General features: G+C 36.8%; 1 protein-coding gene and 1 pseudogene across 1 annotated transcript; one reads left to right on the forward strand and one right to left on the reverse strand.

The window, feature by feature from the left end:
* Positions 1-61: 61 nt before the first annotated feature.
* Positions 62-15,897, reverse strand: LOC110712637 (protein TPLATE-like). The gene is made up of 7 exons (XM_021891107.1): positions 14,618-15,897; positions 13,475-14,071; positions 6,289-6,650; positions 4,535-4,838; positions 4,339-4,461; positions 3,296-3,748; positions 62-909 (listed from the first exon to the last, which is right to left on the reverse strand). The coding sequence occupies exons 1-7, from the start codon at positions 15,749-15,751 to the stop codon at positions 361-363; spliced, it is 3,522 nt and encodes a 1,173-aa protein (XP_021746799.1). The 5' UTR covers positions 15,752-15,897; the 3' UTR covers positions 62-360.
* On the forward strand, positions 10,071-12,030 carry LOC110712638 (annotated as a pseudogene).
* Positions 15,898-20,191: the final 4,294 nt, after the last annotated feature.

The raw sequence follows: 20,191 nt of genomic DNA on the forward strand, positions 1-20,191 counted from the left end.
GTAACATTCAAATCACAAGTAGTTAAGGTAGAGTTAGTTAAACTAGATATGGAGCAATTAATTGAATCAGCACCTATAGATAATGACATATGTATAGAAAATAGTTCTGGTAGTAACACTTTCAGCCGATTCAAAATGTGTAATGAATCAAGAATGAAATCAGAAAATACACGACACAAACTATGGAAATGAAAAACTGAAAACCTATGTTACAACACTACTATGCAAATCTTATATAACACCACCATGCAACGATGTGAACAATTAGAGAGGATAAAAAAACAGCCAAGACTTTGCAACCTAAACTAAATTTATACGACTAACCAAGTTAAAAAAGTACTCAAACATTTTCAGGAAACATTAATAAACTTTCGTGTCTCTATCCTTGCACAATACATGCCACTCTTGAAGAACTGCAGCTTGAAGAGCAAGATGCTCCACCTCTTCTGCTGTTAGTTTTGACAAAGTCGAAGGTCCTTTACTTTTCTCTTCCTCCTCCGCTTTTTTCTTTTCTTTCTTTTCCTTTCTCTTTTTCTTCTTCTCCTCATCCTCCCACTCCCCTCCACTACTTTCTTCGTCCTCTTCACTTTCAAGCTCGGTTTTGGGGCGTGGCTTGGCAGCCTTCAGAAGTTCTATTCGCTCCATTGATACTTTTAGGCTTTCAGCAGCAGCAGTTTTAACCTCATCTTCAGGCATGTATTCACAGCCTCCCTCTGTAAGGTCATCTAGCCAACCTTGCAAGTCTGATTCAATTTCCTTTGTGATCGAGGCATCAGATGCTCGTACTACAAATTTACACATCATGGTAGTTGTTTCATCACCCAAGTCGACATTTCTGCTCACTTCACTAGCACCAAATATCATCATCCACAAAAAGCCCCCATGCCATGTTTTAGCAGCAAAGCATAGCTGTTACAATAGAAAGATGGTAAGCAAGGAGGACCCTGATAATATCAAAAAATGTGAAATGAAAAGAGGAACTATATGGAAGCTCAAGAAATAAATGAGGACAGAACACCTCCCTATACCATCAACCCAAAACTATGATTAATAAATAAATAAATAAATTTAAGAGTGTCAAGAGCAACAAACTGGTGGGTATGAGGTAAAATAAAATTGAACAGGTGCGACTGCCATATTGTTCAGGCCTAACGTCCTGTAAAGCAGTTTAAAGACCAAGGTTTCATCTTGTGGTCAAGATTCACAGGGCTAAGCAATCTCAAGTTTGAAGTATATTACAAGGCTTTCCCATTCCCTTCAAGTCTTAAGAGCTCTAACCTCACGTTAAGAACATTTCAGTAGTAATAATTGTAAAACTAACAGGCAACTTGGGGACTTCCAAGGACTACTGGTTCTAGAAAGTCCTTTCAACTCTATGTTTTACAGCCCATTAAAATTGGTTGAAGAGTATTCAAGCAGCTAGGAATTCAATAATAAAAAGAAATGTAAAAAGGGGTATCCAATTCCCTTTCATTTCCTTTCATTACCCAAACATTGGAAATCTATTTACTTTCTTTTCCCACTCCCTTCCTTTCTCTTCTTTTCTATTACTTACATTAAACCAAAAAAGACCCAAATCAAACTACTCTGCAGTTTATATTTCAGCATGCTCAGCCTTGTAAATTACATATACAATATAAAAGATTGGTAATTGATTGAACATATACTTATAATCCCATAATTAAATAAATAAATAAATGTAATAGAATTATTAAGTTCCAATATAGCATTAAGTACGACTTACTGCTCCAAAAGACGTGTATTTCAGCAGACATAGCTACAACAGAAAAATATAAATATAATAATGAAATGTTTATGGACAGATTACTTCTTGAGAGGAGCATATTATCAAACTCTTACTTCCAAGGGTGAGGTTAAATACAATGAGGGAGGGTTTGAAAGGGACTCGAATTTAGTGAACTCTAAGTTCCAAGTGTGGATGACTATAAGGAATAATCACTTTTGGTTCATGTAGCCGACCCCACTTATGGAATTAAGGCTTTGATGGATTGATTGATTGATATTATAATAGATACTGTCATACTTATTCTCACAACCTTGGGTTTACAGATTTGCATTTACAGTAATAAAAAAAATGCAAACAAAATTCATGGTTACCAATTTATCAACTATTGTAAAATTTTCCTTCTGCTTCAGAAGATTTAGCAAACAGATCTTTTAAGCATAAAATAAAATAAAAATTAGTAATTTGTACTAAAATCCAATATGTTCCACATACAATTATAATTTTAGAACATCTTTATTTTTCAATAGAACAAAAGAGAACTTCTACAGTTTGTTTGGGTAATGAAAAGGGAAGGAAAAGAAGGGGAGCGAACAAAAAATAATACTCCATCCCTCCATTTCCCTTCCCTTCCCTTCCCTTCCTTTCCTATCCTCCTCCATTTCCTTCAATCTAAACACACTCCTAGGGAGGGGGAGGGGGAGGGTGAGGGGGAGGGGAAGGAGAAGGGAGGGGAGAAAATAGGGAATACTTTCCTTCTGCTCGAATTTGCATTTGAGTCTACAAGAGATTTTCACCAAGAAATAATACCAATAAAAATATGGGAAAATAATATAAAAATTTTAGTACTTCTCCTGATCTTATTTACTTGCAATATGCCTATTCACAAGCTCTAAAGCACACTCTGGCCACTTAAATATCTAATTCTGTGTAAGTAAACATAATAAAAAGTTTTTACTTTTATAACACACATGAGAACAAAACTAACAAGATCTCACAAGATAATAAAAAATTTTATTACCATTGTTAAAGCAAACAGTCAAAGAAAAGTTTGACCACCAAAATATATGTTGCAATTAATAAAACGGAAATTACAGCTATTTGATAAAATTAGCAAAAAATATGAAGAAAAAAATTTATGGTATCATTGCCACTAATCAAGTAGAACATAATATCCAGCACGAGGTGCTTGCAATTCGTATCCTAAAACTGAGGTGAGCACTTATCTTTGTTAAACCCCAGGGTTATAGCAAAAACAAATTGCTGACCCAATGTCACAAGTTGATAGACCCATAGTATTGGGGGAGGGAGGGGGGGTATTGTATCGTGTTCACAAACTTTAAAGGCTTATAATGAACATGATTAGGAAATTGATTTTGTTTAACCTCAAGTTAGCCTACTGCCTATGTATTATCCCTAAGCTAAAATGATAGGTAAAGCTTAAACATCTAGTTCTCTACAAGCCCAATCCACAAGAAACAGATGCCAAATGGACAATAGCCATAAATGAGATATATTGAGTTAGTAAGCAGGTCATAATGTCTCTCGTACCTGGAATCCAGCAACTGTGCGGATAATGTGGGAGCAAACTTTATGGAAAGGCTTGGATTCCAGAGCCTTCAATCCGCTCAAAAATGGTGAAGAGTCATATTGCTTAGCAGCAGTAGCCATAAAACCACTTCCCTCGTAAGTATATGTGCCCGTGTACTCCACAATAGCTGGTAAGCTTGGCCATAACCGAAAGTATTCCACAGGAGAGATTTTGTGTGGTAGAAGCAGCTCAGTCAATGGAATTTTATAAGGCTGGCACCTCAAGATCACAGGTTCTCCTAGCTCTGGCTTGGAACTCTTTTTTTGTCGTACAATTTGGGGATCTTCTTCAGCATAATCACCTTCATAATGTAGAGGACCAGTGCCATAGAACGGATAATACAGTACTTGTAGCCAAAGGGCACATCTCTCAAAATGAGAAGCTCCTACAGTAATGCTACAAGGTACAGGATCCTACATGATGACATAGTAAAAAGTAAATAGTGATGCAAACACAAACAAGCCAACAAGATAAAAGATAAATGTATGAAAACTCAAACAAACAGACAAATTCACGATAACCAGCAGCAAAATCCCGTTTAGCAACACAATTGAAAACAACAAAATTAAGTACACTGTCCAGAAAATGACCAGGACTAGCATTGTTCAATCCACCGATTCATCTCCATCTGGCATTTAAAATTGTTGCACTGCCTATAATTAGTTGCTATTCCCCAACCAATCTTTCAAGAATAGATAACCTTCATTATTAATGAATAATAGCTCAGTATCGAAAACAGGGACTGCAAAAAGTGTTGTGATACTTTATAGATTAAAAAATAATTATTATAAAAAATTTGAATAGTTATTTGCCTAGAAATTAAAAAGAAAACAAAACAGCAATTGTTAAAAAGTACTTGACATTACAGCATTAAACAATTAGGTCAAACAGAACTGAAACAACATATTCTCTTCCCGACACATCTAACCTATAGTCACAAGATAAGATGGATATAAGTAGATGATTTTGGAGTCACATATTGAACAAGGTTTGGCAAGAGAACCTGTGAAACAAGGTTACGCAACTGCCGCACTGCTTGTGGTGAACCATCCATAAAATATAATGCCCCCGTCAGGCCAACTCGAATATCAGCCCGGTTAAGTTCAATGTCAGTTAAATTTATAACCTGAAAGAATCAATTGCTTAGCTTTTTGATAGGCCACATAGGAAGTCAGAATATTCATGGGGGAAAAATCAACCTTCAGATGCAAAGTGATCCTCCCATCACTGGGATCTGCCAAATGATAAGCTTCAACATAGGATGGATCACTACTGCCGGTCAACGTAAATGCTCTTGGTGGAATCTTAAGTAGAGATGAATCTATTTTACTTGACAGCATGAGCGTCAATTCACTGGGATCAGGCCTCCAAAGCTCTAAAATTGCTTTATGTACCAACCCTTCCAGCTTTCTGTCCTGAGCTGCAGCTACTTCATAGAACTGAACAGTCAACTTGTGGTGGCTAAAAGGATAGTCTCCTTTGGCTTCACTTACCCCAGCCCATCTGAGAAAAGTAAACCACCAAGTAATATGTTTGAGCTTAAACTTATCAATATTTATTCTACAGCAAACAGTTTGCAATATATACCACCCCCCCCCCCCCCCAAAAAAAAAAAAAATAATAAAATAAAATAAAAATCTACAGTAACCAGGTGCAGGAAATTGCAAATAAAGATATACCACTTAGCATGCAAGATACGCTGCAAATACTGAAACAATGGCAAACAGATATTACTGTCGGAGATGAGAGAGCATTTTCCTGGCATAGAGAAGAGTGATATGTATTGGGAAGAGAAAAAACGTTTTGGTTGAATGATGTCTTCGTTATAGGTGAGAATGTGCCCTTTGTATTTTCTGATTCATTTACACTACATGCAAAGAGTAGAAAGACAAATGTAGATACATCTAGTTAATTGTACTTCAAGTTCATGGTAGTAGATAATCCATACATATCCTGTACGTGTCATTATATTCTAATTTTTCTAATCAGTGGCAAACATCTTACTTTTGAAGACTCCTATTCAGCAGTAACTGCAAGTTGGAGCAAGTTAAAATCATATCTTCTCTTCATTAATACCTTATCCAGTTTTTATCATTGACTAGGAGAAATACATAAAACATATAACTCTATGAACAAATTATTTCATGGAAGTGTAAAACTAGGGATCCCTACACTTCCACAGATAAGTGCAAGACCTGAAACACCACATAGAGACAAATTTTTATTCATCTAAACTGTCATCTACATAATTGTTTAAGGATGAGACTATTAAGGCTATTATATAGTATATTTCTTTCTCTATGATGTAGTTTTAATAAATATGGTGTACGGAGGCATGAATGACAAATAATTCAAGACACACCTTATAAAATTACTCGAGTATAGTAAGACTACGTTCTTATCACCTTTAAATAAATCTTAGGAAACAAAGTTCAAATGTGCTCCTAACTCCAATAGAGGGCCATTAGAGGCTACTCAAGTTCAGTTCACAGCTACAATAAGCTCTAGAAAGTTTGGATATGCTTAGATACGTAATTTCAATTACAGGTTAAAACACAAACACTAAGATAGAGAATTTGGAATGTGAGTTAGCCAGTTAAGGTAAAAAAGTCGTTGACATAATCCCATATTTAGGTCAATGATCCAAGGTCAGCACGTTTGACGTATTGAGAAGGTTGAAATTACAAATAACAAAGCTCTATACTTTATTAGCAACTCGCAACAAATATTTAAGACCTCTCAATTATGAACAAACTAACAGCATATATTTCAATTAGTATACTCAGCAAAAAGTTCAGATTATAAACTCAACTTCAAAAAAGAGAAAGAAAGAGAAACACAGGTGAGTTGTGAGTATAGGTCAATGAATTTGACAGAAACGACCAGGAGGGAGGATTATGCCCTTAATAGAAAGAATATTTCCGTATTTATAAGGACAGACAGATAAATTTACCGGTCATCTGGATGCAAGGTGGCATACTTAATCCTCTGCAATATCAAACGACACTGATGCTTATTGACAGAATCTGCCGAGCCATTATTTCGGAATTCTTCAAGCTCTTTACTCAGCAACTGACCAGCCCTTGAATTTCGAGACCCCAATCGCTGAGCACTCAGAAGAACTGCCTGGACATCTTGCAGCCTGTTTGTCGTCATTGCAGATGAATCCATATTGAGCAAAACTTTATGGATATTAGTCACAATAATGTTCAGCGGATCATCAGGGTCATCAGCCAAAAGGGGATCTAAACCTTCAAGATCAATGTGCTCAGCTAGAGACCAAATGAGACGGGCAGATATTCTAGGTGTATTCACCTACAAAATGAAAACAGTAAGGGAGGTAATTCTGTAAACCACATCTAGTCCACTAACTTTACGATTTTTTTACACATAATAGCTCTTTGGTATACAACAAAATAAATACTCTTTAAGGCAAACCTTTATGGTTCTCAGACTTCTCACAGTAGGGTCTATAACAAAATTATAGATACGAATAACTAGAAAACTAATAAATGTGTACACGTCTCAAATACAGCTGCGTATGACAATAAGAAAATTACATAAATGGGCTGCAACAATTCTATATAATTTTGAGAAAATGGCATCAAAGGACATCATATGATCTTTATCCATCTAGTGAGTCGGACCTGAATATGAACTCCTTGAACAAAAACAGCTCCCATTTTGATTTGTATGCAAACGCGTGCTTTAGACTTTTAACTCAACTCCTCAGAGAAGGGGATTAAAATCATAAAATCTAATTCCAAGATAATGAAATGTGATTATATAAATTTGAATCAACGGATTAATAGTTATACACGATAAATTGAATATAGCTAAATAATGCTATATATTATATTATACAGGATTTCTGAATGTCCCCAAGACCTAGAAAACAACCACAAGGCTATGGCGTTTTTAGGATTATACGTTCATATAATCTTAAACTCTAAACCTATTACTTCCACCATTCTTTTTTAGTTGACAAATTTTGCCTTGTGACACTGTTCGCAAACTCTAGTTTGACTAGTTTTTATGATTTATAGTTATGGTAAAACATAATCATGTGAGTACTTGTTAGATTGTTAGAATTAGAGTTGTCAAAAGCTGACCCGACCCAACCCGAAATACCGACTCGAACCCGATTATTAACCGACCATCTAAACCCGAAAAAATGTTAACCCAAACCTGACTTGACCCGACCAGAAACCAACACTAGACCCGAGTTGACCCAAGTATGTGAGACCTGAACCCGAACATGAACCGATCTAGAGATGACCCGACCCAAATATAACCCGTAAATTATTGACCTGAACCGAAATTGACTCAAACCCATTTTAACCCGTCAAAACCTGAATTTAACCCGACTTATTACTAGCCCGACCTGAATTCAACCCGACTCATTCCTAACCCGACCCGAATTCAACCCGACGTGTTGCAAATCCGACCCGAAATCAACCCAACTTATTATTCACCCGACCCAAATTCAACCCGACTTGTTATTCAATCCGAATTCAACCCGACCCAAATTTTACATGACGTATTACTAACCCGGCCCAAAAATACAACTCGATTTGTTACTAAGCCGACTCGAAATCAACACGACTTGTTATTGCCCCGACTAAAATTCAACCCAAATTGTTCCTGACCCGATTTCAAATCACCATAAATTCAATTTAGACTTCCTTATTATTGTTGATCAAAGCATTGTCTAAGGAGATCAAGTTGGTTCACGCCAGCAAAAGAAAGGAGCATCATCCCCAAATTTAAAAGTTAAATATAGTACATATTTGTTGTATGGTCAAAGGAGATAATTATCTTCCTAAATTATGGACTATAGTTCCCTAGTATGTTGCCATATATATTATAGTCAAAGGAAATAATCAGCTTAATAAAAAGATAATTATCTATTTATAGTTAGTTGAACCCGAATATGACCCGACTTGGAAGAAATGACCCGACCTGATTGTAACCCGCAAATTATTAACTTGAATATAACCCGACTTGAGCCCGAGAATGACCCGACTTGAAAATGACCCAACCAGATTATGACCCGCAAAATATAGACTTGAATCGAATCCGACTTGAACCCGAGAATGACCCGACTTGAAAATGACCCGACCTGATTATAACACCCAATTTATTGACTTGAACTGAACCCGACTCAAACCCGATAATGACCCGACCTGATTTTAACTCGCAAATTATTGACTTGAGCCGAACCCGAGAATTACCCTAACCCGTGAAATTAAACCCGACCTATTGTTTACCCGACCCAAATGTAACCCAACCTATTATTAACCCGACCTAAACCCGACCCAAACCCAATAAGATGTATGACACGACGTGACCCGACTCAAGCATGACCTAACCCGAACCCGATCCGCTTAGTTTTAAAAAGCGCGCCTAGGTGCACTTGAGGCGCGAGGCAAAGCGAGGCGGTCTACAAAGCGCCTCACTTTGTAAAAGTGTGGCGAAGTCAAGGAGGCGCGCGCCTCAGCGCTTTTGCCTTGAGGTGTGAGGCGCTGTGAGGCGACGCCTTTTAGATGTAAGCGCGTTTAGGACACGTGGAACTACAATTTATTAAAAAAAAAAAAAAAAAAAACCCAGGCTTTAATTAAAGAAATAGAAGAGAGAGAAAACATATCTATTTGAAAATTAAAACCCTAGCTTCCATAAACCAGCCAATTCTCGTTGGGTCTCAACCAATTCTCGCCGGAAACCTGCCAAATCTCGCAGGAACTTGCTGATTATCGCCGGAAACCTGCCGATTCTCGCCGGAATCGACCCAAGTTGTGGTGGATCTCGCCGAAAACCAGGTTAGCTTGCTGGTTTTTTTTTCGTTTTTTGTACTGCTTTTTTTTTTTGAGGAATTGTATACCTTCTTCGTTCTCTTTTTTTTTTTTAATCTTTTTACCGTGTTTTTAAAATTTGTTTTTTTATCTTCTGTGTTCTGATTTTATATTCTTTTTTTTTTTTTTGGCTTTCCAGTTTATTTATTTTAGTTTTTTGGTTCCAATTGTTTTTGTTTTTCTCTGTGTATATATTTATTTTGTTACTGTTTTTTTTTTTTAACGAAAATTGTTACTGTTTTCTGTTATAGGAACATGGATGAAGAGTCTCTTCCTTCCACCGGATCATCCGATCCCAACCCGGCTAGAAAATATGGAAAACCGGAACCTAATAATAGAGTTAATTGGCATTGTAGTTTTTGTGGTAAAGTGACTAAGGGAGGGGCACATCGTTTAAAACAACACTTAGTTGGTGGCTTTAGAAATGTCACTAAATGTCCTAAATGTCCAGAACATGTGAGGGAGGACGTTAAGACTTTTATGATAAACAAAGCTCAAGCAAAAGTGGATAGTCAAATGATGCCAAGCATGTCCCAACTTGAAACGGATGATGTTGATGAAGAAGTGGAAGATGTTGTCACAAAACATGAAAAAGTTGTTAAGAAGCCTAGGCACAAAGGTCCTCACTTCAACTCCTAAAGAAGTAATGCAAGCTAAGAAGGAAAGGAAAGGAATTTTTGGTGCTTGTAATAAGGAGTTAAGGGAGAAAACTTGTAGGACAATTGGTAAGTGGTTTTATGATGCGGGAATTCCATTCAATGCGGCTACCTATGCTAGCTTTGGAGCAATGATTGAAGCTATAGGTCAATATGGTCCCGGATTAAAACCACCAAGTATGTATGAGCTTAGAGTTCTTATCTTGAACAAAGAAGTGAAAGATGTTGAGATGCAAGTAGAGGAGAACAAGAAAGAGTGGGCAAGTAAAGGTTGTTCAATTTTATCCGATGGATGGCGTGATTCGGTTGTCCAAAAGGATATTATAAACTTCCTTGTCAATTCTCCTAAGGGTTCCGTGTTCATAAGATCATTGGATGTATCGGATGTTGTGAAAGATGCGGAGTTATTGTATAAACTTCTAGATAAGATGGTGGATGAAATTGGAGAGGAAAATGTTGTTCAAGTGGTGACGGACAATGCATCCAATTATGTCAAAGCCGGTATGAATCAGTAAATAGTCTTGTCACTCTTATGATATGTTCAATTAAATTTTACTAATTGTTTTGCTTTGTAAGTTTTTATTTAATACCTTTTTTTCCTTTTTGTGAAGAGGAAAAAAACTTGAATCTAAGAGACCTCATCTTTATTGGACTCCTTGTGCTGCTCATTGTATTGATTTGATGTTAGAAGACATTGGCAAACTACCAAGAGTTTTGAATGCACTAAAGAAGTGCATGTATCAATGGCTATATTTATAATCATACCTCTCTGGTGAACTTGATGAGGAAGTTCACACAACAAAGAAATTTACATAGGCCATCAATTACTAGGTTTGCAACATCTTTCATTACACTAGCTCAATTTCATAAGCAAAAGGGCAACTTGAGAAAGATGATAACCTCTCAAGAATGGAGTGCTTCCAAGTGGCAGAAGGAAGCAGGAGGAAAGAGAATTGCAACTTATATTTTGCAAGCAAGCTTTTGGAAGAATGTGGTGTATGCTCTTAAGCTAACAAGTCCCCTTGTTAAGGTGCTTAGACTTGTTGATGGTGAGAAAAAGCCTCCGATGGGATACATTTATGAAGCCATGGATAGAGCTAAAGAGACTATAGCGAAGACTTGAATTAAGAGAAGAGAACTACATTAAGGTATTTGAAATCATTGATAAAAGGTGGGATAGTCAACTTCATCATCCTTTGCATGCGGCGGGTTTTTATCTAAATCCGGAACTTCATTATGATCATTCCGTAAATGTAAATTGTGAGGAAGTTTTGAAAGGTTTGTATGATTGTATTGAAAGGCTAGTTCCGGTTGTGGAAACTCAAGATAAAATACTTGCAGAGTTGGATGAATTTAAGAATGTTATCGGTCTCTTTGGTCATACAATGGCAATTAGGGGAAGGAAGACCAAATCTCCGGCAGATTGGTGGTCAGCTTATGGTGCAACAACTCCTAATCTCCAAATGTTTTCCATCAAAACTCTTAGCCTTTTTTGTAGTGCTACAGGTTGTGAAAGAAATTGGGGTGTTTTTCAACAGGTTTGTACCTTCACTTTTATTGATTTATGTAATATGATTTTATTTTATTACATTAAATAGCTTATATTATTCTATTTTTACAGCTTCATTCTAAAAAGAGGAATCGATTGGCACAAAGTCGATTAAATGACATGGTTTATGTCAAGTATAATCGAGCATTGCAACGGCGATACAAGAGGAAAGACACCATTGATCCCATTGTCTTAAATGAAATTGATGAAAGCAATGAGTGGCTACTTGGAAGAATGGAAGAAGAGGAGGAGGAGGAGAATGATTTTGTATTTGAAGGGGAGGACTTGACTTGGAGTACAGTTAGTAAAGCCTCCGGAGCTAATGAACCTTTCTATGCTACTAGAGGAGCATCAAAAGTTGATAAAGGAAAGGGAATTGCTAGTGGCTCCACTTCTAAACCACGTCATACAATTGTGATAGATGATGATGATAATGAGAATTATGATGATGAGATGGAAGAGGATGTAAGTGGAGATGAGGCTTATCAAGAAGAGGAGGATGTGTATGATGATTCATCAGATGAGGAGATGGATTACTAGTGTCTTAGTATGCCATATAACAAGCTTGAAGACCTACTATGTTTGCTTTTCTTTCTACTTGATTTACTTTTTATGTTGAATGTGTGATTTGCTTTTTAGTTAGAGAGTTTCATGCCATTAGCGCCTTTTAAGGGTATCTTGTAGTTCCTTTGTTAATTTATGCATTTATAATATGTTATTTTGATTATTTAAGGCTTATATCTTGGTCTAGAAGTAAATTATAAGGTTTTGGGCACTTAAGGTGCGCCTCGTATCCAAGAGGCGCGCGCCTCCGCTTTGCGCCTCGCGCCTAGGCTCTGGGGACCCTTTGCGCCTCGGTGCGCCTCTCGCTTTTTAAAACCAAGCCGACCCGCATATGTTACGTCATTAACGCGAATTGACCCAACCCGAGTCGACCCGACTCACTCTTACCTGACCCGTTTACCCGAATTGACAGCTTTAGTTAGAATAGTCATAATGTGTAATTTCATAATATCAACTTTTAATAAATTTTACGTGTTGATAATTAGATATAGTATCTGTTGAACTTGTGCGTTGGCAAATGTGATAAAAAAATGTGTCAATTAAAAAGGAATAGAGGAAGAAGGATACAACCTTTGTTCCCTTTTGTAGGTTACATTTCCTTTTTGTTGGTTACATTTGTGCTTTTTTCCTATTTTAACAAACTTTTTTCTTACAATACCCCGCTTTAAAACAATTCCTTCTTACTCTCTTTTATAAATACCCTACATACAACACATACTATAGTTTTTAAATTCTCTATCCTATCCTCCTTAGCCTATGTAGCTAAGTGTAACTATCATTTAGGATAGGGTGCAATAACTAATAAGAATTCTAAAGAATATTATAATTCACCAAATTTAATCAAGTTAAAAAAGATATATTGGCAGTCTTCATCAAATATTCATAACATATAACTTACCATGGAAAATATAAACAAAACTCCTCAAGACATTTATGCGTAAGTCAAAACTAGTAGTGTCTAGTTAGAAATATTTGAAGGGAAAAGGAGGGAAGGGTATGGAAGTGGAAAGGGAGAAAGGGGTTTATTTTCCTTTGTTCAGATAACAATTAGCTAGGGCCACATGAAGGAAGGAAGGATATGAATACAGATAAAAACCGAAGCATAATCATATTGTTGTTGCCACTAATAACTTCAATTATCAATGGCTTTTGCATTACCAGAATCGTGGATATTTGTACAGCTCCTTACATCATCATTTATTTAATGTCAACTCCCTAAAAACAAGGTGGGGGCAGCATAAAAGACACTAGACTCATTTTCTTGATTCCATGTTTGCTCAAACCAACCCAGCTACCCACCAAAACAAGAAAGAAAGATTATTTCTAAATATCTACGACATACAGAGAGATTGAGGTATGGGTTCCAGTGATACCCCTTCACAAGTTAAGAAGAAACAAAACATTAAACCAAAAATTCAAGGCATGAAAGCAATAGTATGTATTGACCAAGCCAAATGCAAAGCCTATGATAGTACCATCTTTGACAGCCAAAAAAAGTTTTGAGACAAGTGCACCAACCTCACGCAGGTCATTGACAAGCTCACGCTGAAGGTTCTGCAGCCTAGTCTCATTCAGAATCTGATCTTGTGAAGCACCATCTTTCACTCGTTTTACACCACCTCTTGTATCATATATATGGCAAAGTCTGACAAGTAACTTGAGATAGCAATCAATTGCATAAGTTCTACCATCACAGTCCCACTTAACACAGGGTCTACACACTTCTACAACTTCCAAAGCAGGCTCAGTCCAATTTAAAGCCCCATAGCCAGTACCATAAGCAAGGGCACCAATGACTCGGCTCTCCATTCCTGAATTCTTTTGTTCTGGAAGAGGCAGAGACAACTGGAAGCAGCTTTCTACTAGTGAAGCCACCAATTCTTCTCTGAACAAGCTTTTACTAGTGACACTATTAAGATCTTCTTTGATCCTCACATCTTCAAATAAAGAAGCAATGTCAGTTCCAGCTAGAGGCTTCTGACCTCTGCGAACGCTTTCCTTGGCAAAGAGATCAACACAAAGAGCTGTACGACAGATGCATGCTAAAGCGTGCATGCGATCTGATTCTGCCCTCAAGTTTCTCACCATAAGAAGCAACCTCTTAAACAATGAGACCTGTTGCAGAGAAGCCGCAGAGTCAGACACTTCCAGTGGTTGCATAATCAAAGGGCAATACAGGTTTTCTTTTATCAAATAAATCAATACAAAGTAATTATTAAAACGCTAGAAATCCAGAAAAGTCCGTCGCCTTTCTTAAATCAGTATGAAAGTAACAGCTTCTAATTAATCGCCTTTCCCAACAGATTTTTACTAAAGTGATTGATGGAGACTTGGGGAGAATGAACAAACAATCCACTGATAATAACTGATACTTCTCTAATACAAATGTTAACCACAAACAAGAATAGCAACCTTTTCATCCAAAAACATAATTTTGTTCATCATAATCGGCTTTCCCAACAAATTCTTACTAAACTGATGAATGGGGACTTGGGGAGAATGCACAAACAATCTACTGATAATAAATTAATACTACTCTAAAGCAACTTTTCATCCGAAAACATAATTTTGCTCAATCATATTCTATTAAAAAAAACATGAACATAAACAAAACCAACTCGACTACATAAACAATTTTAGAGTAAAAAAACAGATATGGACCTGCATAGTAAGATCAAGGAGATGAAGATTAGTAACAACAGCTCGAACGATACTCTCCCGAGCAGACGAAAACTCCTGTCGATCCCATAGCGTGAGAATGGCGATAATAGAACCCGAAGCCCACTCAGGCTTGCCACCAGGAACATCAGCCAAATACAGCATATTGATCGCCACTTCAAAGATCAATGCAGGATCCAATGACTCAAGAAATGGGGACAAATGCATAACCACATCTGATACACCCACAAACTTCTCAGCATTCCCAGTAACCAGCAACGCCGCCCCATCTGCCACTCCACCCCCCTTCGACGAGAGCTTCCGAATCGCCTCAACGGACCCGGAAGCCACAGCTTTAACACCGTAAACCAACGGAAACACCGTAGCACGAAAGCTCTCAACAGGAAGAACTAAAGCCCTAGACATAAGCGAATTCCGCCTTTTCCACACAAAATCAACCATTGAAGACACCCAATTAGACCGAATCGCAACCGAATTCTCGCTATCGACGAGCTTATCCCCCGCCAAACGACTCATCTTCTTAGATTCAAACTCCTTAAACAATCTCCCAACAGATTCAAACGCGACCTTAGCAACAGCATCAGAAGAATCCAACATATTAACCCCAATTCTCCTCCACCAACTGGAAACACGATCAAGCAAATTGACATTATTCTCGCAAAGAACAACAAGATCGTCTCTAGCTAGGATACACCCAAGAGTCTCGGTGATCGAGAACCGGAGATTGCTGCTGGGAGAATCGAAGCAAGCAGTGATGTGCTGGTGCGAGAGAGTGATAAGGGAAGCGAGAAGATGCGAAGGGATGGCGGAGAGGAAGGAGACAGCAGCAGCGGAGACGTCGGGGTCAGGGAAGTCGAGGTCGGATTTGATGCCGGAAATGACGGAGTCCCAGAGGTCGGGAGTAAGGCGAGGAGTTGAGCGGATGAGATCGAATGCGAGTTTTTTACAGACGGCGGAAGCGGGGGAAGAGACGATTTCTTCGACGGAGGTTTTGGCGATGATGGAAGTGTCGCGGCCGGCGGCGGATTGTTGGAGGGCTTGGAGGAGGGCGCCTGATTGACGGAGGGCGTCGTTGGACCGGAGATCGGCTTGGATCTGCGCGAATAGGATGTCCATTGTTATTGATGATGGTATGAGGATGAGTGAGGAACTTGTTATGGAGGAGTCATTGAAATGTAGAAGCAGTGCCAGTAAGCTTGCAAAGGACAGGGGGGAAATGAAAGAGAGTGAATGATTGATTTAGGCCTTGTTCTTTGGAGCTGTGCTCTACTCTGGGTTAATATCAATTAATAATATCAATAAACCAATAATTAATAATACTTAATAATTAAAGTGCATAATAATTAAAGTACATATTTAAAAATAATAATGTCTAACAATTTCTTTTCTTTGAAAAAATTTCTAACAATTTCTAAATACATATTGATCTTAATAATAACACATAATACATGTTTTTTTTTTGGAATAGTAATACTACATTATTATAATAATAGTGAAAAATAATGATATAAAAAGGAAGATATTTTACTAATTTGTTACCTTTTTTATGTAAAGAAATTAAAAAAGTAAATTGAATTAATTAATAATTAAATCTAACACTTCCTATAACTATATATTGTGTTTAAGAAAATTGGGAAAAAACCTAAATGAGAGAAGTTGAGCAGACGTTCGCCATACTCTCAATTCTCCATTGAAGCTGCGCTTCCGAGCTTTCTCTCCTCCATTGAAACAGCTTTTGAGGTCAGTTTTAATTAATAATCGAAAATCGATTTCGCAATCTAGGGTTTAGTTTCATACTTTTGTTGCTTTAATTCTCAGTATAGTCTATTTCGTTGCTTTCGGTTTCTCTAGTTTGATTTAGTGAAAATTATTAATGATTAATAAGTATGTATTGATGTGTTAATCATGCTGAGTAATATGTATTGATGTGTGAAAAATATTAATGATTAATAAGTATGTATTGATGTGTTGCTTTCGGTTTCTCTAGTATTGATGTGTTAACATCAGGCCTAAAGCATAACTAATTTTAAAAAATTGACATTTTAGTCTCAAAAAATTCACAAATGCACACTTTAATCTTCAACAAGAGAAATCTAAGAGCTTAAACTTTCTTCAACAAAAGCAAACAACACGTACAAATTAAAATACCTTAAGTAAAAAATAAATCTGTAGAATGAGTACTTGATGTTGCCATCATAAATAATCAAGGAATTGGACAAAAGACTTTAAAACCTGAAGGAATTAGTTACGAGTACATTGCTAGAAATTTGGAGTCTTTTGTTTGACAAATTCTCAACTTCTTACTGTGAAAAATGAAAGTATGAAGTAGAGGGGAGAAAGATAAATTAATCAATAAATGGGCTTATCCTATGTTAATTATAATAAATGAAAGTATTGCTTAGGAGAGAGAAGATGACTTATTTATATTTTCAAGAATATATTACGCATTCACACTACCTAGTTTCAGAGGAGACAGATTAGCTGTAAATGACAGCTTTGCTCAGTGTTTTCTCACTTAGGCTTCGATTAAAGTAAATTTCGGATTTTTGGGCCCTCAAAAATGGGAGGCCCTGTGCAATTGAACACTTTGCACACCCTCTTCAACGGGCATGGTTAGAGGTTATTTTGAAGAATTTTTGCTTTATTGGATAAACTTTGATTATGATTGGGCTTGTTAGCTGTGACAGTGCATGGTCCATCAGGAAAATTAGATCAAATTTGGCATGACATTATGACATAATATGGATTGGTATTAATAACTAGCATCCAGCCAAACAAAATATATTCTAATTAATAATAATGTGTATGTTAAATAAATTGATGATGACCATATCACGTAGGACTCATTGGCATTTGCTGAGGGAATTTTGTGTAATCTGATTGGTTTCACACATCTTGCTTTTTCATGTGAAACAATACATATATAATTGGATGCATATATATATATGGCTTTTGTTGCATGGTTTTGTAACTTGTTAATTGGACAGCTAACAAGATGGGGAAAATGCATTGGGATGCCCGTACCTCAACAAAGTATTTAGAAATGTTAATCCAAGAGAAAGATGCAGGTGGTCATAATAAGTGGAATTGGGAACTTGTCACTAAACAGTTAAGTGCATGCATTAATAAGGAAGTTAACTCAAGACAATGTGAAAATCGGTTGTTTGTTTTGAAGGGGCATTACAAATCTCATGTAAGATTATCTAACATGACTGGGTTAGTGCGAGACCCCATAACAAACAAAGTTGATGTCGAGAAAGAGAACGACACTGAAAGATGGCACAAATTCTTAGCGGTACGTACCTTATCCTTTTTTTTTACTACTTCGATGACATTTAAGATGAAATCTAATGTGTTGTAACTTTCCTATTCCAGGACTTTCCTAAATGTGGTTATGCAATAGTTACGAAGGGGTTAGCTAACGCAGAATTGATGGAGCAAATATTTCAGGGAACAACGGCTATAGGGGTCGGCGGATGCTTTTCACCAGCAATGGCAAGGGGTAAATCGATCTTGTCAAAGAAATTAGTTTCTCTTTCTACCAATGATGACAACGACGAATTTGGATACGTTGCTGAAGAGGGAGATGATGATGTTGACCCAAGTGAAGGTTCAGGGGATAACGAGAACATTGATAGTGATTATGTTGGTATTGATCTCAATGTATCAAACGCTGCCCAAAGTGTATCCCCTCCAAAGACTGTGCGGACAAAACTTCAGGGTGGTACTAGTATTAAACGAAAAAGTGAAGGTAGTATTGATACTTTTGAGGAAAAAATACGAAGAGCTAGTATTGATAATGTTATTAAATTGTTGGAAAAAAGTGTTGCATCTAAGCCTATGGACATATTTCCGTTGGTGATTCAAACTCTGAGTAGAATGGGAGTTGTTGTGGCACGAGGTCAACATTACTACATTCGTGCAGTGAAATACTTGGAAGAAGAGAAGTTTGCCCATATGTTCTTGGCACTTGAGGATGACGAAGCTAGGTGGTGGTACTTAAATGATACGTTGCCTAACATCTGATAAAGTAGAACTACCGTTGAATTATTTTTTATTCTAATTTGTTTGCACTATGTTTGTTTTTATTTCAGTTGAACTATGTTTTGTCTTTAAATTCAGTGAACTGGGTGTGTTGTTTTATTATGGTTTTTATTTGGACTGGCGATATGGGAATGTTAGAAGTGTTTAATGTTCTAATTTGGATTAATTAGATTTGGAATTTACTATTTGTTTAGGGTTGATAAATTGTTCTTATATATCATTTTCTTGTTTTGTGTAATGTAGAATGGAAGATGAAAACATTAGACAAGCATGCATGATTATTGCATTACAAGAACTCCGCGATTCACTAGAAGACAATCCTGATTCAACAACAATACCACCAATAAGGCAACCAAGAAGAGAACTAGGGGAAAGTGGAGCGCAATATATACATAGGTTGTTAACAGAAACTCCTACAGAATGTCAAATTCAATTAAGACTTGATCGACATATGTTTGTTCAATTAGTGAACTTGATGATTGAAAGAGATCTACTTCATGACGCTAAATATGTGAAAGTAGCGGAGCAAGTAGGTATATGTCTATATATTTTAGCAAAAGGAGTTTCATATCGTGATGCTAGCGACAAATTTAAGCATTCTATTTCTACAATATGCAAGTATTTTAACCAAGTGTTAGAAGCGTTGGTTATTTTGTCCTTCGATATCATTAGACCACATCGTGACTTATCAGAGGTGCCTCCCGAGGTAGCTAATAATACAAAATATTGGCCTTATTTCAAGGTATAACTTCATTATTTATATTCACTTGATTACATTTCAATGTCGAAAGTGTAGATGTTTATTTAAGAATTAATTATAAATGTCATCATTTGTCAGGATGCTATTGGAGCTTTGGATGGAACTCTTATCGATGCCATTGTAAGTGATACGAATGGTGTGCCATTTCGTGATCGGCATGGGAGAAAAAGTTGGAATGTCTTGGCTTGTTGTTCGTTTGACAGAATTTACACATTTATTATTGTCGATTGGGAAGGAAGTGTTCATGATACAACGGTGTGAAAAGACAGTTTGGGTGATCCAAAATTTAATTTCCCTCATCCACCTCCGGGAAACTCTGATTCTTCAATTACGTATTAAATATATATTTTCATTTATTATGTGTAAAATACTCTTAAATCTATATATTTCAGGAAAATATTATTTGGCGGACTCGGCATATCCAAATACTCTTGGATATATGACGCCATACTTCGGGGGAGTAAGAATACATATGCCTGATTTTAGAATACTGCCACCTAGAGGGTTACAAGAACATTTTAATAAGCTTCATTCATCGCTCAGAATGAAGGTGGAATGTTCATTTGGACAGTTGAAAAAAATGTGGAGGATACTACATAACATGCCACAAGTGTCACAAAAGAGTCAAATGTCAATCATTATAGCCACTTGCACACTACATAATTTTATTCGGATGCATAAGCTTGGCATACCAATCATTCAACATGACGCAAGTATAGGAGTAGCATATTCAACTATGTATGTACAATGGC

This window comes from Chenopodium quinoa, unplaced genomic scaffold, assembly GCF_001683475.1.
Source record: "Chenopodium quinoa cultivar QQ74 unplaced genomic scaffold, ASM168347v1, whole genome shotgun sequence".
NCBI lineage: Eukaryota > Viridiplantae > Streptophyta > Magnoliopsida > Caryophyllales > Amaranthaceae > Chenopodium > Chenopodium quinoa.